The following is a 25079-nucleotide window of genomic DNA, read 5'->3' on the forward strand; positions in this document are numbered from 1 at the left end:
ACATGGTGAAAACATTTTAATTCACCTAATTTTAACACTGTCATGACGAGCGGATGTTAAACTCGTCTGAAGTCCGTAACACTGATGTGCCAACTTCTGTCTGTAGCATCGGAACCGTTTGAGATACAAACTAATATGACCCCACTATGGAAAGGGGAGACATTGCTCCGTTTTGCTCTATGACCCCAACAAGTGTCATGGGACTCGTCTGAAGGTAACCCATACAAACAAATGGAAGTATGGAGGTGGTTTTGTGGCAACAAAAATAAGGGGTTAAATATGTGCCCCAAAAAACTAAAATATTCCCTGAGCTTTCTTATATCGCCTAGATATAGGATAGACACTTCAAAACCTTATTCCTTATGATTTATTTTTTAACTGTCTTTTTCGCCATTTATGAATTTTAAATGTTAAATTCAATGCATTTCTAGGCGCTTGTCTCATCGCTGCAACTCCTCAACGGGCTCAGGAGACGAAGGTTAAGTCATGCGTCCTCTGAAACATGACCCGCCAAACAGCGCTTCTTTACACCCACCCGCCTTAATCCGGAAGCCAGCCACACCAATGTGTCGGAGGAAACACTGTTCAACTGACCACGAGGTCAGCCTGCAGGCACCTGGCCCACCACAAGGAGTCGCTAGAGCGCGATGAGCCAAGAAAAGCCCTCCCTGCCAAACCCTCTCCTAACCTGGACGATGCTGGGCCAATTGTGCTCCTCCCTGTGGGACTCCCGGTCACAGCCGGTTGTGATACGTCTTGGGATCAAACCCAGGTCTGTAGTGACTCCTCTAGCACTGCGAAGCAGTGCTTTAGACCGCTACACCACTTGGAAGACCATCAAATTATGTTTTAATATATATTTTTAATACCTAAAGGGGTCTTAAAATTCCAAATCAAATTGCTAAATGATCCATCTTAAAATAATTCCATATGTTAGCTTAGTACCCCCAACGGCTTCGACTTTTAGAGTTTAAAATCTTCAGAGAAGTCACAGTGAGTGTACAGAGGGACATTTAGCAAGTCTTTATTTATTTATATACAAAATCTGATTTATTAAATGTTCCATCTGGGGTATATTACAGGGCACTTCATTTATTATACCAGGCTTTTTCAAATCTAATATTGGTGCACTTTCCAGCAATGCATACTAGAAACCCCCTTATGTATACTGTCTGTCAATGATAGCAACGCTCTGCAAATTGTTTACTTCAATTGTCTATAATATATCTAGGTTTGAAACTCTCAATGAAAATAAGGTGCTGCAGCTGGACCCAGCCGTGCCGGGTGTCTTCAATGGCCCCTATCCACTGGGTATAGACCCGGTAAGTCTGCCCAGTCAGTCTGTCTGTCTGAACTGTTATATTGTCCGTCCCTCTGTCTCTCTGTGTCTGTCTATCTGTCTGCACTTACCGGGAGTCACCTCGACAATGAGAGCTCTTTATCTACACCTCTTCTTTGTGATCTTCAGATCTGGAACATTGCCACCAACAAATTGACCTTCCTTAACTCCTTCAAGATGAAGATGTCTGTGATCCTGGGAGTGATCCACATGATGTTTGGCGTCTCTCTCAGCCTGTTCAACCACCTGTACGTACCCCTCTGTGTTTAATGCTGTATGTGGTCTGGATGTCCGTTTTGACCTTTTACCTGTAAACCGGAGCGCCAAAGACAAAAAGGTTCATTCCTGAAAACGTAATGGTCAATAATGTTATTCTCTTCTCCTCTTCTCATATCTTCTGTTCTCTTACTGTGGGCCAGGTACTTCAAGAAGCCCCTGAACATCTTCCTGGGCTTCATCCCTGAGATTGTCTTCATGGCCAGCCTGTTCGGCTACCTCATCATCCTGGTCTTCTACAAGTGGACGGCCTACGACGCTTTCACCTCCAAGGACGCGCCCAGCCTCCTCATTGCCTTCATCAACATGTGTCTCTTCAACTACGGCGACATCACCAATAAGCCTCTCTACCGGGGACAGGTGTGACCGGGGGACCCTTCCCTCCCTCCCTCCCTCCCTCCCTCCCTCCCTCCCTCCCTCCCTCCATCCCTCCATCCCTCCATCCCTCGGTCTCTCCTAGCTACTCTGGTCCCTTTGATGCCCAGTGGCATATGGGGCTGCATCTCAATAGTGACTCAAAAAGTGACTTAATTTCCTCGTCTTCTTTCCTTTGTCTGCTCCCATCAGAAAGAACTTAACAGATGAGATGATAGACCCTTGAGGTGTACCTGTTACGACCCTTTCAGCTTTTCAACTCTTTTACTGTCTGTTAACGTTCTCTCTGTTTTGAATCTATAGATGGGGATCCAGATTGTTTTGGTGCTGATTGCCCTTGCATGTGTTCCCTGTATGCTGATAGTGAAAACTATGGTGCTTCGGCGCCAGCACCTGTGGAAAAAGCACCTGGTATGTTCATCAGATCTAACCTTTAACCTTTACGACTCTAGTTGATTACCTGTTTTTGAGAACCTGTTGTCGTTTTCTTTCGCTTTTTTCGTGGCCTTTCGTTTCTATGGACTGTATGTTGTATTTCTGTAATGTTGTGCTTGGTTGTGTTTTGCCATACAATGATGCTTAAAGCATGCCTTGGAAAATCTGTGAAGTAAAACAAGTATATTTACTTTGCTATATTTTGATAAAGGATTACAAAGAGATTAGAAATAATTTAGCTGCATGTAAAAAATATTTATTTTGTTATTTGATTAACACAGGGCTAGCTTTGCTTGTTTGGCATATTAGTGGCACCTAACAAGTCTCCAATTTGTACAATATTCCCCATATTTTTAAATATTTGACATATATTTTCCATGTCTTTTTTTCCCATATATTTTACATGTATTTTGCATACATGATTAACATTTTTACATGTATTTTACATATATTTAACTTTTTTTTTTATATCAATCTGCTTGTTGGGTGCCCCCCTAAGTGCCAAACGCAAACATAACACCCCAAGGCGTGCTTTAAGCCAGACACAGATCTTGTGGCTTTTGTATCTAGTCACAGAAGAGGGAAGAATGCCCTGCAGAGAATCTAGAGCAATCTTTAGAGCAAACAGGCGTGTCCTCATCAACCGGACTCACCCAACAGGGCACACAGAAATTCGGAGGGGTGCGGGTGGGCAACGGGCCCACGGAGGACGAAGCTGGTATCATGGACCACGACGCGCTCTCACAGCACTCTGAGGACGGAGACGAGGTGAGCCAAGGGGTTAACTGACCACGTACCTTTCTGACATTTTGGCTATGAAGTACCATAATTTCAGACTGAAAGTTAATTCTAAACAAATCTGAGCTGGATATCTATCATCTGGTTTTCTCTCAGCTTAGAATAGAATCGAATATCTTCCCACTTCGGACCTTTCTTCCTTCTGCCATTCTAAAACATGTATTATGACCTTTCTCCCTTTCAAACGTTGTATCTCTTTCTCATTAGAAAGCACTTCGTTCCCCTCTCTCATTTGAAATCATCCCGTTCTTTATCACACCGTTTAAGACCTCTCGTTCATAGCTACAGTATAGCTCTTCCTCTGGATCTTTCTCTCAAACCATTTGAAACCCTTTTAAAGGAATGAGTCTGTGGACCTTTTTACGGAATTTGTGGTATCTTTGTAGACTACAGCACGTACTGCCTCACTCTATTCCTTATGCAGCAGCAATGACTTGCTATAACCTGTCGCAGCTACATAAAACCCATTAATGTACCCTCACTACGTAGCTTCGTTACATCGTCTTCCTCTTAGACGTGTGTTTCAAATAGCAGCGCTTCTTTCTGTGTGTTATTGAGTGAAGGGGGGGGGGGTACAAGTGAAGGCAGGGGGGATGGAATGGAAGAGATAAGAGATGGATTTTCTGTTTCACAGTGGGTTCAGAAAAGTAAACAGTGAGGTGATTTTGCATGAGAACCAGCCTCAGTGAGTCATTGCATCAGGGAATGGAATTTGGAAAATATTGTTTCTGAGTCAGAGGTTCTGGGGTTTTTCATGTAGGCCTAATGTTACATTATATATCCTGGTAAGAGGTTTGTTTTTACAGAGAAAGTATATTTGATAGTCCAATAAGAGTATACTTTGATGATTTCTTATGAAAAGGTTTGTATGTTTACAAAAAAATTGCTGGCTTGTTTTGTAATACAAACTACGACTACTATGAAATGTGATCATGTACTGTGTCCAAGATGACATAATTTCATTGTGGGTGTTGGGAGCATCTTTTAAAGTAATCATTCACTGGAAGGCCAACCAGACATTCTCTGGCACCTCTTCTGAAAGTTTAAACATTTAGCAAAATGCTGGATTAACTAAAACTGTTATTATGTTGTCGCAAAGAGCCATAGAACGTTATGTAATGCATGCAACGCATGCTATTCATTTTTTTGTGATCATTTTTGCCATCACGGTAGTCATATAACAAATTGCTTCCTGAACCCTGCCATTAACCTTTGACCTCTGCTTACTTTCAAGCATGCAGAGGAGGAACCGGTAAGAGCCAGGCCGTGCATCCCGGCATGCTGTGCGTCTGCCTGTCCCCAATGACAGTATTCTGCGCCCTGTCTGTTTACCCAACCTGCCTACCTACCCACTCTCTGTCAACCACCCAAGAATGACGTGTGTGTGCATCAAATCAAATCCAAGTTTATTTGTCACGTGCGCCGAATACAACAGGTGTAGCACTTACAGTGAAGTGCTTACTTACAGGCTCTAACCAATAGTGCAAAAATGGTATTAGGTGAACAATAGGTAAGTAAAGAAATAAAAACAACGGTAAAAAGACAGTGAAAAACAGTAGCGAGGCTATAAAAGTAGCAAGGCTACATACAGACACCGGTTAGTCAGGCGGATTGAGGTAGTATGTACATGTAGATATGGTTAAAGTGACTATGCATATATGATGAACAGAGAGTAGCAGTAGCGTAAAGAGGGGTTGGCGGGTGGTGGGTGGCGGGACAGCATGTGTGTGTGTGTGTGTGTGTGTATGTGTATGCGTGTGTGTGTGTAGCAAGGCAAGTCTATCAAAAATCAGTTTTGATTGGATTCCCTTTCATTAACTAACATTTAGCCATACCATCTGATTGCTCACTTTTTCTTTTTCTCTGCATCTCCTTTCTCACCAATCCTCAGTCCATCCATCCCCACCAATGTGCATTGAGATATCAAAAAGGCATGATTTTATTGTTGCTGTAATGTTTTGCTATTGATATCTGGATGTTGGATGAAAACCAATATCTGAGCTATTCAGCTTCTTACATTTGCCATTGCAACATGTACTGTGCAGTAGTGTTGTTTTTCTTAGCGAATCACATTGGAAGCCCTTTTCAAGTAGAACAATGAGAGCCAGCGCTGGCTTTTCCGTGAACTGTGAGTGGATCGAAGGACAAAAGAGAGGGATGGAAAAAGGAAGCCTTGCCCTTGCCAAGCTAAACTGAATGATTTTGATTCTCATGTTTTTCACATCTCATACGCAAGGGAAGAAAGCCACATTACCGGTAGTTGTGGATAGATTAGATAAAGCAACCTCTTGAGGTACCACTCAGTATGGAATTACAGCATACTTACAGTCAACTGTAAAGTGAATTTGAACAGCACCAGCCAGAGTCATGTTCAGCAGGGCACACTGTAACAAAACCTTTTTGCAATGGAAAACAAAAATCTGTGTTTTTATTAGACAAGCTCAGGTGGTACCTCAGTGTTTCTTTCCTTTTTACTCTCTTTCAAATCCTTTTTTTTCTGTTTTGTTCCTACTGACCATGACCATAGCCTAGATCTGTGTAGCTTCCAGTGGAACTATTGTTAATAGTAGACATCTAGTTTCCATCGGAATGGCAGTAGGTCTTAGTGTACATGCTGTTCCAATGGAAGGAGCATTGATCTTAGAACACATCCCTGATGAGCACCTCCTCTCTCTGCAGTTTGACTTTGGAGATGTGGCGGTCCACCAGGCCATCCACACCATAGAATACTGCCTGGGCTGCATCTCCAACACTGCCTCCTACCTGCGACTCTGGGCCCTCAGTCTGGCCCATGCACGTGAGTGTTACCCACACACTGCACACACACACTACACACAGGTGAATATACTGTGCACGTGCATGTAACTACGTACTCTGTGCACCTAGAAATACATGTGCGCGCACACACAACGAGTAGGCACGCACTCATAACACAAGCATAGTGCACATGCAATACGGTTCTTTTCTATCTCTCACTTACTCAATCATGCACATACTACATGGCAAGAGGGTTGACACTAATTGGTGGATAACGACCTACTTGTGGAATGAACGCCTTACATCGCTCACTTCTCACCTCCCTATCTTCCGTCTGTCTCTTTCTACCTCTCTTTCCCCTTTCTATCTTTCTTTTTTTCTTTCCTTCTTTCTCTCTCTCTATCCACAGAGCTGTCGGAGGTGCTTTGGACGATGGTGATGCACCTGGGCCTATCCTCCAGGAGCGGAGGCGGCTTCTTCGGCCTGTCAATCATCTTCGCGGCCTTCGCCATGCTCACCGTGTGCATCCTGCTCATCATGGAAGGCCTGTCCGCCTTCCTGCACGCGCTCCGTCTCCACTGGTGAGTCTCAAACACGCACGTACACACTACACATACAGTGCCTTCAGAAAGTATTCTTACCCTTTCACTTATTACACATTTTTGATTGTGTTACAGCCTGAATTCAAAATTGATTAAATCGTTCCCCCCCCCCCCTCTCACCCATCTACACACAATACCCCATAATGACAAAGTGAAAACTTGTTTTTAGAAATTTTTGCAAATTGATTGAAAATTAAATACAGAAATATTCACACCCCTGAGTCAATACTTTGCAGCGTCTTTCTGGGTGCGTCTCTAAGAACTTTCCACACCTGCCCATTATTCTTTTCATAATTCTTCAAGCTCTGTCATATTGGTTGTTGATCATTGCTAGACAACAATTTTTTCAGGTTTTGACACAGATTTTCAAGTAGATTTAAATCAAAACTGTAACTCAGCCACTCAAGAACATTCACTGTCTTCTTCGTAAGCAACTCCAGTGTAGATTTGGCCTTGTGTTTTAGGTTATTGTCCTTCTGAAAGGTTAATTCATTTCCCAGTGTCTGGTGGAAAGCAGACTGAACCAAGTTTTCCTCTAGGATTTTGCCTGTGCTTCACTCCACTGAAACACTCACCAGTCCTAAACGATTACAAGCATACTGATAACATGATGCAGCCACCACTATGCTTGAAAATATGGAGAGTGGTACTCAGTAATGTGTTGTATTGGATTTTCCCCAAACATAACACTTTGTATTCAGGACAAAAAGTTAATTGCTTTGCCACATTGTTTTGCAGTATTACTTTAGTGCCTTGTTGCAAACAGGATGCATATTTAGGAATATTTTATTCTGTAAAAGCTTCCTTCTTTTGACTCAGTCATTTTGGTTAGAATTGTGGAGTAACTACAATGTTGTTGATCCATCCTCAGTTTCCTCCTATAACAGCCATTCAACTCTGTAACTGTTTTAAAGTCAACTTTGACCTCATGGAGAAATCCCTGAGCGGTTTCTTTCCTCTCCAGCAACTGAGTTGCTGTGTCTTTGTAGTGACTAGGTGTATTGATACACCATCCAAAGTGTAATTAATAACTTCACCATGCTCAAAAGGAATATTAAATGTCTGTCTTTTTTTTACCCATCTACTAATAGGTGCCCTTCTTTTGCAAAAACCTCCCTGGTCTTTGTGGTCGAATCTGTGTTTGAAATTCACTGCTCGACTGAGGGAATTTACAGATACTTATATGTGTGGTGTGCAGATGAGGTAGCCATTCAAAAATCATGTTAAACACTATTATTGCCCACAGAGTGAAACCATGCAACTTATTTTGTGACGTGTTAAGTAAATGTGTTAATACTTTCTGAAGACACTCTACATCTGCATACACACACATTACACACGCTCACAGACATCCCCCCACACACACACATTACACACACACACACACATTACACACACACACACATTACACACACACACAAATTACACACACACACACATTACACACACACACACACATTACACACACACACATTACACACACACACACATTACACACGCTCACAGACACCCACACACACACACACATTACACACACACACACATTACACACACACACACACATTAGACACGCTCACAGACACCCACACACACGCGCACACACAGACACACACATTACACACGCTCACAGACACCCCCCCACACACACACATTACACACACACACACACATTACATTACACACACACATTACACACACACACACATTACACACGCTCACAGACACCCAGACACACACACACATTACACACGCTCACAGACACCCACACACACACACACACACATTACACACGCTCACAGACACCCACACACACACACACATTACACACGCTCACAGATACCCACACACACACACACACACACACACACACACACATTACACACGCTCATAGACAACCACACACACACACACACATTACACAAGCTCACAGACACCCACACACACACACACATTACACACACACACACACATTACACACACACACACACACATTACACACACACACACACACATTACACACACACACACACACTACACACACACACACATTACACACACACACACATTACACACACACACACACATTACACACACACACACATTACACACACACACACACATTACACACGCTCACAGACACCCACACACACACACACACACACACATTACACACGCTCACAGACACCCACACACACACATTACACACGCTCACAGACACCCACACACACACACACATTACACACGCTCACAGACATACACACACACACACATTACACACGCTCACAGACACACACATTACACACGCTCACAGACACCCAGACACACACACACATTACACACGCTCACAGACACCCACACACACACACACACACATTACACACGCTCACAGACACCCACACACACACACACACATTACACACGCTCACAGAGACCCACACACACACACATTACACACGCTCACAGACACCCACACACATTACACACGCTCACAGACACCCACACACACACATTACACACGCTCACAGACACCCACACACACACACACACATTACACACGCTCACAGACACCCACATACACACACACATTACACACGCTCACAGACACCCACACACACACATTACACACGCTCACAGACGCCCACACACACACATTACACACACACATTACACACACACACACACATTACACACGCTCACAGACACCCACACACACACATTACACATGCTCACAGACACCCACACACACACATTACACACACACACACACACACACACATTACACACACACATTACACACGCTCACAGACACACACACACACACATTACACACACACACATTACACACGCTCACAGACACACAGACACACACACACATTACACACACACACATTACACACGCTCACAGACACCCCCACACACACATTACACACACACACATTACACACATTACACACACACACATTACACACGCTCACAGACACCAACACACACACATTACACACACACACACACATTACACACGCTCACAGACACCCACACACACACATTACACACGCTCACAGACACCCACACACACACACATTACACACGCTCACAGACACCCACACACACACACATTACACACACACACACGTGTACACACACACTTACAGTCCACACACACACACAATGACAGACTCTGTATACGATATCCATGGCCCTGCGCAACCTCCAAATTGATGCTGTTCAGATCCCTAGGGATCTGCTCATCTGTTTTCGTGTAAACTCACAGGAGAGCACACATGGTCTGGAGGTGGAGTGGAGTGTGGAATGTGATGGGTAAAGACTCACGGAGTGAATCCAGTGCCTTAGCAGAGGGGAGTGTGCCACTGACTGATGATCCAGTTCACAGCCCCCACAGTCTATCTTGGCTGTATCCCAAATGGTACCCTATTCCCTACATAATCCACTACTTTTGACCAAGGCCCATGTGTCGGGAATAGGGTACCATTTGGGATGCAGACTAACTGTCCAGTCTTCATGCGATACTCCATTTTTCACTTTCTCCAAAGTGTCCTTTTCCCCCTGAGTTTTCCAGTGCTTAGAGGTCATGTGGAAAAATAGCTCTGCGCAGTGTAGCCAAATAGACATATACTGTAGGTAGACAGGCGAGAGGCGATACTTTTAAGAATTGGAAAACTAAATAAACAAAAAACTCACTATCATTCTTTTTTACTTTGTTAGTGGTCTATCTTTCTTAGGTAAAGGTTTTTGGCATGTTATGTACAGAGTTGGGTTTATTTTCTTAAAACCTTCCTCGTCTGGCACTGGCTATTAAGCACTAATGACCATCTTACCTCATGGTTGTGAAATGAGGTATAGGAGAGTGTGTTTTTGTTGGATGCCAGTATAAGCCAAATGTCTTACGCCTGCTTGCCTGCCTTTGTACTGTAGTCTGTCAGTGTTGGAATGGTGCAGTGCCATACCGCTCTCTCTCCCAAACATCAGTCAGTCTATCAGCTCCTCAAAATGGCCTCCAGGGAAATGGTATGTAGACCACCTCACATAAGTAATGGGTGCATTCAAAATGGCAACCTATTTCCTATAGTGCACTACTTTTGACCAGGGCCCAGCTAAATATATTAAAGGCCCAATGCAGAAAAAGTTTTGTTTTTCTGTGTTTTGTATCATATTGTACTACAGCTGATGAGATATATATATATATTGTAAATGAAACTGAAAACTATCTGTTATTGGCAGAGAGGTTTGGAACTCTCTTTCTTATTGGTCTATTAACTAATTTACCTGGGGATGTCACCGGGCAGACCAAAACTCTATCCCACTAAAACAGGTAGAATTTTCACAATTTCATAGTTTTCTTCCAACATCATAGTGTGGAAATATACTGTAAATAAAACACAGGAAAATCATGTTATGGACTGCATTGGGCCTTTAAATGCTGCCCTCTCAACTCTGACAGCTAAATATTTGCTGTGGCGGTGGGACATTCCTTGGCACTTCCCGTGCTTCCCTCGTATATGGCTGTCAGCTGAGGCCGGAGAGGAGGAGCGGGAATTGGGAATCCACTCTTAGTTTTTTCAATGCATCAAGACATCAGGATGCGTTCCAAATGGCACCCTATTCCCTACATAGTGCTCTGCAGTACTTATGACCAGGGCCCATAGGTCTCTGGTCAAAAATGGTGCACTATATAAGGAATATGATGGCATTTGGGACACAGCCCAGAAAGAGTGACTATACCAGAGCCTGACCTTGTTCGTTTAACTCTGAAGTTTCTCACCTTGGCTTTCGGTAACTTGACTGAACATAAAAATAAATTTAAAAAATAAAAACTTGACTGAACATGTAAACATTGAAGTGAACTTCTAAATTGTTCAGCAGAGGAGGATATAAAAATGGAGTTTTTGGGTGCACAGAGACCAGAGTCACTCTGTAAAGGTGGTCAGTGTACGTCACATTGGTCTGGGTTTACCGATGATTCTGACAATAACGTCCATAGCCTATATCATTCGAAGCATGCACCATTGATGTTTCTGGTCCTGGTGCCATATGAAAAATACCACAAACCTCCAAGATGATCTTATTTGAGAATAAATGTAATCTCTCATAATGAATGTCATTTTAATATCTAGTTGGGTTGGGTTCCAGTTCCAGTGTAGATGAGGACGGGAATGATAAGACGTGAAGGGTCTCGTCTGGTCGTCTGCCTCTGGATGCTGTGCTTATTTCGGCCATATTTGGTCACCCACCGCTCTGATACGACGTTCCATTCCAGGACGTTGCCCCCTAGGCGGCAGGTAACCTAGCGGTTCGAGAGGCGAGACAGCCACCGGAAGGTGAGAGCTGGCAACAGGAAGGTTGCTGTTATCAGATCCTAGACGCCATTGCCTGCCCTTGAGCAAAACACTTAACTCCCCACAACAACAGCTCCCTGGGCACCCAGTGTGTCAGCCCCCCGCACCGCTCCAAAACCTGTCTATGTACAGTGCTTTTAGAAAGTATTCACACCCCTGGGATGAAAATGAATTTAATTGTAACATCTTTGTCAACGATCGCCACAAAATACTCTGCAATGTCAAAGAGGAAGAAAAATTCTCTATATTTTTGTTAATTCGTGGAATATAAAACAATATCTTGATAAGATAAGTATTCAAACCCCTGAGTCAAAACATGTTAGAATTACCTTTGGCAGAGATTACAGCTGTGAGTCTTTCTGGGTCTCTAAGAGTCTCTAAGAGCTTTGCACACCTGGATTGTGCAATATTTATCCATTATTCTTTAAAACATTTGTCAAGCTCTGTCAAGTTGGTTGTTGATCATTGCCATTTGCAATAGATTTTCAAGACAATTTAAGTCAAAACTGTAACTAGGCTACTCAGGAACATTCAATGTCGTCTTGGTAAGCAACTCCAGTATATTTGGCCTTGAGTTTTAGGGATAATCAATGTCTGCTCTTGTAGAAAAATCTCCCTGGTCTTTGTGGTAGTATCTGTGTTTAAAATTCACTGCTCGACTTAAGGACCTTACAGATAATTGTATGTGTGGGCTACAGAGGGGGTGTAGTCATTTAAAAATCATGTTAACACTATTATTGCAAACAGAGTTAAGTCCATGCAACTTATTATGTGACTTTTTAAGTACATTTTTACTCCTCAACTTATTTAGGCTTGCCATAACAAAATAATTCAATACATATTGACTCAGTACATTTCAGCTTTTCATTTTTAATTTGTAAACATTTCTAAAAACATAATTCCACTTTGACATTATGGGGTATTGTGTGTAAGTGACACAGAATCTCAATTTAATACGTTTTAAATTCAGTCTGTAACACAACAAATGTGGAAAAAGTCCAGGGGTATGAATACTTTCTGAAGGCACTGAATGTGTACTGCATGTACAGTATGTGTATGTACAGTGCATTCAAAATGTATTCAGACCCCTTCACTTTTTCCAGATTTTGTTACATTACAGCCTTATTCTAAAATTGATTAAATAGTTTTTCCCCCTCATTAATCTACACACAATACCCAACAATGACAAAGCAATAACCGTTTTTCACATTTACATAATTATTCAGACCCTTTACTCAGTACTTTGTTGAAGCACCTTTGGCTGCGACTACAGCGAAGATACAGAGAAGATACGTCTGGTAAGACGAGGGGCAGGGGTGTGTGTCTATTTGTCAATAACAGCCGATGAGAGATGTATTGCTCGCCTGAGGTAGAGTATCAAGAGAGTTCTCATCTATATTATTCGTAGCCGTCGTTTTACCACCACAATCCGCTGCTGGAACTAAGACCGCACTCAACGAGCTGTATAAGGCCATAAGCAAACAAGAAAATGCTCACCCAGAAGTGGCGGTCCTAGTGACCGGGTACTTCAATGCAGGAATACTTAAAACCGTTTTACCTGATTACTACCAGCATGTCACATGTGCAACCAGAGGAAAAAAACTCTACACCACCTTACCTCCACACACAGAGACGCTTACAAAGCTCTCCCTCGTCCTCCATATGGCAAATCTGACCATAATTCGATCCTCCTAAGTTTTCCTGCTTACAAGCAAAAACTAAAGCAGGAAGTACCAGTGACTCGCTCAATACGGAAGTGGTCAGATTACATGGATGCTACGCTACAGGACTGTTTTGCTAGCACAGACTGGAATATAGTCCGGGATTCATCCAATGTCATTGAGGAGTATACCACCTCATCGGCTTCGTCAATAAGTGCATCGACGACGTCGTCCCCACAGTGACCGAACAAACATATCCCAACCAAAAGCTATGGATTACAGGCAACATCCGCATCGAGCTAAAGGCTAGAGCTGCCGCTTTCAAGGAGCGGGACACTAATCCGGACATTTATAAAACCTCAGACGAACCATCAAACAGGCAAAGCGTCAATACAGGATTAAGATGTAATCCTACTACACCGGCTCTGACACTCCTCGGATGTGGCAGGGCTTGAAAACTATTTCGGACTACAAAGAGAAACCGAGACGTGAGCTGCCCAGTGACACGAGCCTACCAGATGAGCTAAATGCCTTTTATGCTCGCTTCGAGGCAAGCAACACTGAAGCATGTATGAGAGCACCAGCTGTTGCGGGCGACTGTGTGATGGTAGCCGATGTGAGCAAGACCTTTAAACAGGTCAACATTCACAAAGCCGCGGGGCCAGACGGATTACCAGGACATGTACTCAGAGCATGCGTGGAACAACTGGCAAGTGTCTTCACTGATATTTTTAACCTCTCCCTGACCGAGTCTGTAATACCTACATGTTTCAAGCAGAACACCATAGTCCCTGTCCCCAAGGAAGCGAAGGTAACCTGCCTAAATGATTATCGCCCTGTAGCACTCACGTCGGTAGCCATGAAGTGCTTTGAAAGGCTGGTCATGGCTCACATCAACAGCATCATCCCGGATACCCTAGACCCACTCCCATTCACATACCGACCCAACAGATCCACAGATGACGCAATTTCAATCGCACTCCACGTTGCAATTTTCCACCTGGACAGAAGGAACACCTATGTGAGAATGCTCTTCATTGACTACAGCTCAGCGTTCAACACCATAGTGCCCACAAAGCTCATCACTAAGCTAAGGACCCCAGGACTAAACACCTCCCTCTGCAACTGGATCCTGGACTTCCTGACGTGCTTATCCCCAACACTTGGGCCCCTAAGAGGTGTGTGCTCAGTCCCCTCCTGTACTCCCTGTTCACCCACGACTGCTTGGCCAAACACGACTCCAACACCATCATTAAGTTTGCTGACGACACAACAGTGGTCGGCCTCATCACCGATAACGATGAGACAGCCTATAGGGATGAGGTCACAGACCTGGCAGTGTGGTGCCAGGACAACAACCTCTCCCTCAATGTGAGCAAGACAAAGGAGTTGATTGTGGACTACAGGAAAAGGCGGGACGAACAGGCTCCCATTCACATCGACGAGGCTGTAGTGGAGCAGGTCGAGAGTTCTTTGGTGTCCACATCACTAACGAACTATCATTGTCCAAACACAGCAACACAGTCCTGAAGAGGGCACAACAACACCTTTGCCCCCTCAGGAGACATAAAATATTTGGGATGGGTCCCCAGATCCTCAAGAAGTTCTACAGCTGCACCATTGAGAGCATCTTGAATGGCAACTGCTCGGCATCTGACCGCAAGGCGCTACAGGGGATAGTGCGTACGGCCCAGTACATCACTGGGGCCAAGCTTCCTGCCATCCAGGACCTATATCCTAGGCGGAGTCAGAGGAAAGCCCCAAAAATGGTCAAAGACTCCAGTCACCCAAGTCATAGATTGTTCTCTCTGCTACCACACGGCAAGCGGTACCGGAGCGCCAATTCTAGGACCAAAAGGCTCCTTAATAGCTTCTACCCCCAAGCCATAAGACTCATGAACAATTAATAAAATGGCCACCCAGACTATTTATATTGCCCCCCCCCCCCTCCATTTGTGTTTACACTGCTGCTACTCACTGTTTTATTATCTATGCATAGTCACTTCACCCCTACCTACATGTACAAATTACCTCAACTAACCTGTACCCCCGCACACTGACTCGATACCGGTATCCCCTGTGTATAGCCTAGTTATTGTTATTTTATTGTGCTACTATTTTATTATTTTTTACTTTAGTTTATTTGGTAAATATTTTATTAACTCTTCCTTGAACTGCACTGTTGGAAAAGGGTTTGTAAGTAAACATTTCACAGTAACCTGTTGTATTCAGCGCATGTTACAAATAAAGTTTAATTTGATTTTTCTTTGTCACCAACCTGACCAAGGCCCTTCTGCTCCGATTGCTCAATTTGGCCAGGAGGCCAACTCTAGGAAAAGTCTTGGTTGTCTCCAAGAACACAGGAGGCCACTGTGTTCTTGGAGACCTTCAATGCTGCAGAAATGTTTTGGTACCCTTCCCCAGATCTGTACCTCTACACAATCCTGTCTCGGAGCTCTACGGACAATTCCGTAGAATTGAGCTCAATTTCGAGTCTCATAGCAAAGGGCATGAATACTTATGTAAATAAGGTATTTCTGTTTTTTATTTTTAGTAAATTTGAAAACATTTCTAAAAACCTGTTTTCACTTTGTCATTATGGGGTATTGTGTGTAGATTGATGAGGAAAAACATTTTTGGAATCCATTTTAGAAAAAGGCTGTAACATAACAAAATGTGGGAAAAAGGGTTAAAAGTTCAGTTGAACCTTGTGTGCAATTGAATATCATTATCTTAATCCATCTGCCCTTGCTTACTTCCCTTGGCAGATTTGATAGAACTGTGGGAAATCAGTATGATGGAAACTAGTTGGAGCTATTGCTTCCTTCCACCCATCCATGTATCTCAGATCTGCCAGAGGAGTGAACGAGGACAGAGGAGAGAGGGAATGAAGTGCAACCTCAATCACTGGCAAAATACTGCCCCCCCCCCCCCCCCCTCTCTGGGGAAAGGGATGATCGACAAGTGGCTAGCTACATGTAGCTTAGCAGTATAACATCAGGTTATTTAAATCAAATGCAAATGGAAGTGTTCCACTTTTTAAAAAGCCATTTTATCCTTTTCTCAATGTAAATAATGTTGGGTAAGCACAAAAAAAGAAGTTGACTTCACTTGGTTTCTCACCAGTTGTCAGCAAGTGGATGATGCTGTGTATGTTGCTTTCAGCCAGTTGAATAGATATTCAGCAACTGTCGGTAGGACAATCCAGCTTGAAAGCGAAGTAGGGACAGCAGTTGTTCCACGATTTAAAATGTTTCTTCTTTAAGGTTTGTTCTCATTCAGAGAGGAGTTGGTGTTACTGCCAAGCATCTGGCCTCGTAACTGAGGAAGGAACATGCTGCTCGTTAAAGCCCGAAATGTGGTATAATGGTGCCGTCCAAAGACCGTCCAAGTTTATTTGAGGCTTTTTGACTCATGTCCAGGAAATGTTGGACGAAGTATCATAATTGACTATGATAATTTGTAATTGGTCTTGACATTCGAGAGGCAACCATTTCTTTGTTTTGTGTTGTGGCAGCTGGCTCGAGGCCTCGTCCCAAAACTCCATTGACCTGTTCAATAAACCACTGATCTTTTGCGGTCCTTTTTGTCTCTTTTTTTAGGGTGGAGTTCCAGAATAAGTTCTACACGGGGCAGGGCTTCAAGTTCGTCCCCTTCTCCTTCGAGAGCATCCTGGAGGGGCGATTTGACGAGTAAACCAGCTCGGCCACATCCCTGACAAATCCCAGACGAACACCCCACCCCCCACCCCCAGACTTTTCCCCTCTATAAACGTTTCTGCATGGACCCCCAAACTGCAGCTCTCTTACCCCCTCTAGGAGCCATGTTGTGACGTGTCGGTTTCGTGAGTTGTGTGTCTACGCTCCTCTTTGCCCCACTCCAGCCTCGCCATGTTGTGACGTGTTGTTGTTGTTTTTCCATTTTCACGAAACTCCCTCCTTCCTTCCGTGATGCCATAAGAAGTTGCTACATATTGTGTGTGTCGCGTTTCACCCATGAGCTTATCAGTCGCTTTTCATTCATATGAAAGATGGTCATGGAGTGTTTATTCCAAAACGCATGGCTATGTAATGACAGCTGTTGACAACATGTGTATGTAATGATGGTATCCCGTAGCACTGCTGGTACTTACATCATACAATTTTGTGAAAGTGGTGAAGAGAACAAACGATGGGTCGGTGACAAAGTAGCAACACTGTCAAGTTTTATTCTCTGGCATCCTATGGCATCCTATAGCATTCCCTCAATATGACTGGTGTAAAATGTTCTGGTATATCTATTCAAAGAGAATGTCCCCTGTGTGTTGTGGCTCTCCCTGTATATATTGTTTTGTGCAGCATGATCTAGCTATTAGCGTGACCGTGTCAAGAGGAAATCATAACAGATGCTTCCTGCTAAGGATATGACCAAATTGAGATGGGGAGATTATGGGGACATGTTCAGGAGCAGTTTGATTTGACTGTATTTTCTGAACCCGCTCCGTTGAGGAGCAGGCAGAGCGATATTTAAATCAAAACATAAAATGCCTTTCTATTGGTTACTGTACTGTACTCATTTACTTGCCCCTAACTCGCAGCAACTGTATTGTTGTTTATGATACTGTAGTATTTACACATATATTATTTTAAATGCTAGATTTGTAGCCTATTCTACCCTCAAACTCATGTGATGAAAACAACACTCTCTTTGGTTCATATCGGTGGTTGTGTGTGATGTGGGCTGTCAAGTAATGAAACATATCTATCAAAATACACACATTAAGTCCTCTCTAGTACAATCCTATGGTATGTAGTCATCGACAAATATTTATTTTGTATTATTTTGGTTCTGCGAATACATATTTTAACTGGTTGTCAATGTGGTCATTTGAATGGTTGCGTTGTGTTCATAGTCGGTGTGTACATGTGCGTGTGTGCATGCCTGCAGAAGGATTGGCCTATTTAAAACAAAGTCCTGTTGTTAACGGTCAAATTTACTCTGCAGTGTAACATGTGCTCTGTCAGTTGATGTTTGTACATGATATCAGTCAGATGTGTTTGTGAAGCTAACTATTAAAACAAAGTGTTTGGGGAATGGCCCTAGTGTCCTCACTTTCATATTGTGATTGTTATTCATTGTTTACAGTAACTATAGTTTTTCAGAGGTATACCCATCAGCTTTAAAAGATACTTCACACTAATGACAATATTACATATCGGTTTCCTTACCCTGTAAGCAGTCTATGGAAGGTAAGACAGGAATCCATGCTTTGGTTTTGTGTACCTGTCTACTGTCTCCAAATGCTAACTTTTTAGCATAGACTGCTTACAGGGTAAGGAAACCGATATGTATTTGTGTAATTTGGGTGAACTATCCATTTAACAGTCATCGATACCTCAAATTCCCATGGTCAAGCACAAACTTCCATCCACCCTCATCATCCCTGGATTTCTGAACTCACTTCTTAGGGTTCCTGGTTTTTTGATTCCCTGGTCTATTGTTGAATACTTCAGTAATTGATTTCCATGTATGAAGGTAAAACCCTCAGAGATTTACAGGCCTCCTTTGTTTGAAACAAGAGGAACAACATCAACATGGCCCTGAATACACAAAATGGGAGCTCCTCTGCCAAGCCATCCCACCCACTTCCCAATCCCCCCCTTCCATATGGCCTCAGAAGCCTGTGGAAACAAACAACCTGTTAGGACAATGCATCGTTATAATGGGAACTCCAGGCTAACCTCTCATGCCTCTTCCTGATCAAATCCAGGCATACAACAGCTATACTCAATAGGCGGTCCGCATTCCGCACACAGAACGGGGTCAATACGGACCAGGGGTCTTGACAAAAAGGAACTAAATCACAACTGAAGTGGACTGTTTTTGGAATGGCATTGGCCTAATTGTCCCTCTTTTCGTAGGCGAATTAGTCTAGAGGCCTTGGAGGATGTTCTATGTACAACCTGGTTGCTGGGGGGGACATGAGTGTATTACCAGCTGAGCACAGACGATAGTGGAGATCCATAGCACCCACTAGCGGCTGCCCAGGCTAGCAAGAGGCACGTGGCAACAATCCACTGCAAAAGAAAATGTGCCAGGGTGCACTCCCGCATTTCCCCGCCCGCAATATCGGGCATTGCGTGTGGGCATTCCTGCATCTGCAGGAACCCCTTTTTATACTTTCATTGGTCCATTTTTATGCTATGACTCCGGCACAGGAGGGAGGCTGGAGCGATCCAGTACAGTAGGTGGCAGTAATGCAAATAATATTGGATTCCAACTGCCGATAAACCCCACAGAAGAAGAAGAATCGGCAGAGGGCGACAACAATAGCTAGCTATAGCTAGTACAAGGGGCAGGGATGACCGGTAGACAATGTCTTTCACGCCCGCCTGTCGGTCACTCTTTTACCACAGTTCTGTTAACGATGGTGAGGGCAGGTAAGAGCGAAGGACTGTCTACCAGTATCAACCCCGCCTTCCGCTAGCTATGAAGGCGGACTCTGGTAGAAATTAGGTTGGGGGCGAAAAACACATAATACTTTTATTCCCCTTTTGACCCACATTCAAACGTGTCACACAAGCATGAAGATGTTGTGCTCAAGGGGGGGCATTCATGCAGAACCAATGGGGTGCTTGAGGGAGGGGTGTTCATGCAGGAACAAAAACGCCACCCACGCGGGAACGCCCGAATTGTGGGTTGCAGTTGCACACTATTAGCTGGTTTGCAAATGGATAGCAAGCACGCTCGTGGCCATCAGCTCTTTGAGTTTTCTGACGTGATGGCCAGAGAAGCATGAAGGAGATTAAAATATATATATATATATATATATTTAAACTTTATTTAACTAAGTCATAAAGAATCGTGAGTAATAAAACAGGCGAACACCCGAGAAAGTTATTTAGCAAAGAAACGCTGCCAGAGGTAACACAAGAGGGAGCTCAACCCTTCAGGCGATGAGTGGGAGATATGAGAGTAGCTGACCAACAACCACCATAGATATGACTGCACTTTTGGACTGGGGATACCCCAAGCCCACTCCCTCCCTCCATAAACTTGGCAGACTTCATTTCCCTTTCAAAGCATACAAATTCCTGTGAAGATTGGTACAAGTCCCGAGCTCTCTGGAACATGGAAGCACTATTTGTATTTGAAAGAAAATCAGATAGGCATAAGCATGTCCAAGAGAACGTCTTAATTATCCATTTTAAATGAAAGAGGAGAAACGTCTGGTCTCCGCTAAAGCACAATTTTTTATCATTCTTTATTTTATAACTGCGATACAGGTGTTTTGTCCTGTCAATAGCCTTAGGAATTGTAATATTTATACGGTAGTAATGTATCTAGCCTAAATGTGTCTAGCCTAAATGTGTAAAGACCCCTTTACCTTTTCCATATTTTCTTATGTTACAGCCAAATGTTTACTAATTTTTAAAACATTTTAAACAGAAGGACCTTATTTACATAACTATTCAAACCCTTTGCTATGAGACTTAAAATTGAGCTTAGGTACATCCTGTTTCCATTGACCATCCTTGAGATGTTTCTACTTGATTGGAGTCCACCTTTTGGTCAATTCAATTGTTTGGACATGATTTGGAAAGGCACACACATGTCTATATAAGGTCCCACAGTTGACAGTGCATGTCAGCAAAAGCCATGCGTTTGAAGGAATTGTCCATAGAGCTTTGAGACCGGATTGTGTCGAGGCACAGATCTGGGGAAGAACACCAACACATTTCTACAGCATTGAAGGTCCCCAAGAACACAGTGGCCGCAAACTGAGCAATCAGGGGAGAATGGCCTTGGTCAGGGAGGTGGTCACTCTGAAGGAGTTCCAAAGTTCCTCTGTGGAGATGGAAGAACCTTTCAGAAGGACAACCATCTCTGCAGCACTCCACCAATCAGGCATTTATGGTAGAGTGGCCAGACAGAAGTCACTCCTTAGTAAAAGTCACATGACAGCCCGCTTGGAGTTTGCCAAAAGCCACCGAAAGATTCGCAGACCATGAGAAACAAGATTCTCTGGTCTGATGAAACCAAGATTGAACTCTTTGGCCTGAATGCCAAGCGTCACTTCTGGAGGAAACCTGGTACCATCCCTTTGGTGAAGCATGGTGGTGGCAGCATCATACCGTGGGGATGTTTTTCAGCGGCAGGGACTGGGAGACTCGTCAGAATCAAGGGGAAGATGAACAGGTGCAGAATAATGAGAGATCCTTGATGAAAACCTGCTCCAGAGCACTGGAGAACCAGAGAATCTTCTAACCTTGAGTGACTTGAACCAGATTGAACATCTGGAGAAACCTGAAAATAGCTGTGCAGTGATGCTCCCCATCCAACCTGACAGAGCTTGAGAGGATCTCAGAGAAGAATGGGAGAAACTCCCCAAAATACAGGTATGCCAAGATTGTAGTGTCATACCCAAGAAGACTCGAGGCTGTAATCGCTGCCAAAGGTGCTTCAACCAAGTACTGAGTAAAGGGTCTGAATACTTATGTAAATGTGATATTTCAGCTTTTTATTTTTAATAACTTTGCTAACACTTCTTAAATCCTGTTTTTGGTTTGTCATTATGAGGTATTGTGTGTAGATTGATGAGGGGGGATAAAACATTTTAATCCATTTTAGAATAAAGCTGTAACATAACAAAATGTGGAAAAAGTCAAGGAGTCTGAATACTTTCCAAATGCACTGTATGTTTGGGCTTCCTGCAGTCAATTTGGAGTCTACAAATGATTTGTAATTAAGTTTCGGCTCCCTGACAATACACTCAACAGAAAATCGTCCCGAGGCTGAACCTATTTGATGATCTCTAATTCAGGCTATGTTGACACATGATATCATGTTGTAATCAATTCCACACCCTTTCCAATTTCTCAGGGACAGTGTTCTCGTTCCTGTTGGAGAGCGACACTTTCCATGTGAAACTCTCTGCTAAAATCCAGACGCCCATTTCCGCTATGACCGTGTGCTTGCGGTTCTTCTCTGAGGTTGGCAGAGGCCAGTCCATTGTCTCACTGGCAGGCCCGTCATGATAAGGATTTGCTGTTGTTCAAACCATATGTGGGGGGAGCATACTGAGTGCACATCAAAGAAGCTGGACTGGATTTCTTGAGGTTGCCAGATAATAAGAATGACTGGAACTCCATCTGCTGGACCTGGGACTCTTACACTGGTCTGACCCAACTCTGGATAAATGGGAAGTGAAGTACATGGAAGTTTGTCACTTCGGACATTTCTATAACTGGAAAGCCAAGTATTATTTTAGGTTAAGAGCAATACACATATGGGGTGGTGCTTTCATAGATTACAGTCCTTTTTGGGGGACCTGGCCAATGTCCACTTATGGGATAGTGTCCTCCCTCCCTCCTTGACAAATCCGATTTTTATGTGAAGGGGAATTCCTTCACTCCTGGAAATATTCTAAACTGGAAAGCATTAGAGTACATAACTGAGGGGAATGTGTTCAAGGAGAAGAGTGACTTTAATAATGTTGCCTGAACACTAGCATGATTTTTTATCTGTCTTTCAATGTGTGTGATAACTGTTTCAGCTGTTTCAACATTATTATATGCTATAATACGATTTTCTTGGTTCCTGAGTATTGACTGAATACACTCTTCTAAGTAGAACATGTAATATTCCCCTGATGCAAATCAAATCAAAGTTTATTGGTCGCATGCACAGATTTGCAGATGTTATCGCAGGTGCGGCGAAATGCTTGTGTTTCTAGATCCAACAGTGCAGTAATACCTAGTAACACAAAACAATACACACATAATCCAAAAAGTAAAAATAAAGAAATTAATAAATATCAGAACGAGCAAACTCAAGAGTCAAGGATATATATATATATTCCAAAGCATTATGGAGTGCCATGGAGCAGTTTAGTTACCATACAGCAGATGGCAGTGGTGAGCCATCCCACCACCCAAGTAGTATTTGGATAAGGTTACAGTGACTTGGGTTTGTATGATGAAGGCAGTCGATTGGATTGCGCCATGTTGTCATCAGTGGAGGCTCCTCAGAGGAGGACGGGGAGGACCATCCTCCTCACTGAAATCATAAAAGTATAATTTAAAACATTTAAAAGTTATCCATTTTAGATAAAACTATACTAAATATAATCATGCCACCAAATAATCGATTAAAACACACAATTTGCAAAGGTCTACAGTAGCCTCAACAGCACTCTGTAGGGTAGTTGAAGGACAGCTAGCTTCCATCCTCCTCTGGGTACATTGACTTCAATGCAAAACCTAGGAGGCTCATGGTTCTCACTCACTTCCATAGACTTACACAGTAATTATGATAACTTCCGAGGACGTCCTCCAACCTATCAGAGCTCTTGCAGCATGAACTGACATGTTGTCCACCCAATCAAAGGATCAGAAAATGAATCTAGTAATGAATGCAGCTTGCTACCACTGCAGGGCATAAAATGTAGTGAGTAGTTGACTCAAAGAGAGAGAAAAATAATAATTTAACAATTTTGAACGAATTAATTTACTCCAAAATGAAGGAGAAGCAAGAGAGAAATATATATAGAGATTGTCAAAAAAAATCACTTTCAGTTTCAATTACTTACTGAAACACCCTGCTCAAGCAGAGGGATGATATGTTAGCTAGCTGGCTATGACTATCCATCACAATCCTGAAACTCTTCCAAGTCAAGGTAAGCTTTTGTTTTTACTAATTTATTGCCACCTGGCCCGCCGATGTAACTGCTTACTGACTGTACACTAATGTTAATGCATGATTGTAGCGGGTTTACTAGCGCATTAGTTATATTAGCTATGTTGACTAGGACGTTACTTTAGCTAATATGGTGACAACGATGTAGGCTGTGGCTTGGAAAGGTTTTTTAGCCTGGTCACATACAGCTGATGTGTTGTGCATTGCATTCCACAAGCGAAGGGAAAGAGGGAGAGGACGAGAGCGCAAAGATGCGAGAACGAGTACAACTTGGCTGTGTGTTCACACGTGATCAGGGGTGTATTCATTCCGCCTATTCTGTTGAAAAACATTTCTTAAACGGAAGCAAACTGAACAAAACAGGGATAAACATGAATTTGTCCAATAGAAACTCTGGTCTGTAACTGTTGGACTAATGATTACATCCTATATCAGCTAGATGCAGGCAAGAGTGTGCCAGGCGGTATTGAATGTGTGCATGTGTCACTGTCTGTGTCCTCAAATTTGTCTCTCGACCTGTGCGTACCGACATTGTAAACTTTCATTCATATGCTTCCATTGAACCTCATGATGGGTATAGGGGAAATTTGTGTATCATGTAGTACCCTAAATCTATTGCTGTTACATTGAACTGGGTGAATGGAATATGAATGACAGTCATCCAATATTCTGTAATAGAAATAAGGCTATGCTCATTTAAAAAAAATTGTCCTCCCTCATCTTGAATGGCACTGACCGGCACTGGTTGTCATATGAACGTAACACATAGTGACAAAGAGGGTCATTATAATAATACATATTTCTT

At 43.1% G+C, this 25079-nt stretch overlaps 1 protein-coding gene and 1 pseudogene across 4 annotated transcripts in view; both read left to right on the forward strand.

The window, feature by feature from the left end:
* Positions 1-18687, forward strand: part of LOC109865978 (V-type proton ATPase 116 kDa subunit a) — a 43064-nt gene extending 24377 nt beyond the window's left edge. For 3 of the 4 annotated variants that reach the window (XM_020454493.2, XM_031800008.1, XM_020454494.2), the window contains exons 14-22: positions 1232-1322; positions 1469-1587; positions 1759-1975; positions 2294-2401; positions 2996-3193; positions 4458-4475; positions 5903-6020; positions 6390-6561; positions 17200-18687. In XM_020454493.2, the coding sequence (XP_020310082.1) occupies positions 1232-1322; positions 1469-1587; positions 1759-1975; positions 2294-2401; positions 2996-3193; positions 4458-4475; positions 5903-6020; positions 6390-6561; positions 17200-17293 (1135 nt within the window). In that variant the 3' untranslated portion in view covers positions 17294-18687. The remainder of the gene's footprint in view (positions 1-1231; positions 1323-1468; positions 1588-1758; positions 1976-2293; positions 2402-2995; positions 3194-4457; positions 4476-5902; positions 6021-6389; positions 6562-17199) is intronic. The other variant, XM_020454495.2, reaches the window with a different exon arrangement.
* Positions 18688-22371: 3684 nt separating this feature from the next.
* Positions 22372-23164, forward strand: LOC109865168 (serum amyloid P-component-like; annotated as a pseudogene).
* The last annotated feature ends 1915 nt before the right edge of the window (positions 23165-25079 follow it).

The sequence above is a fragment of the Oncorhynchus kisutch genome, linkage group LG20, assembly GCF_002021735.2.
Source record: "Oncorhynchus kisutch isolate 150728-3 linkage group LG20, Okis_V2, whole genome shotgun sequence".
NCBI classification, from domain to species: Eukaryota; Metazoa; Chordata; class Actinopteri; order Salmoniformes; family Salmonidae; genus Oncorhynchus; species Oncorhynchus kisutch.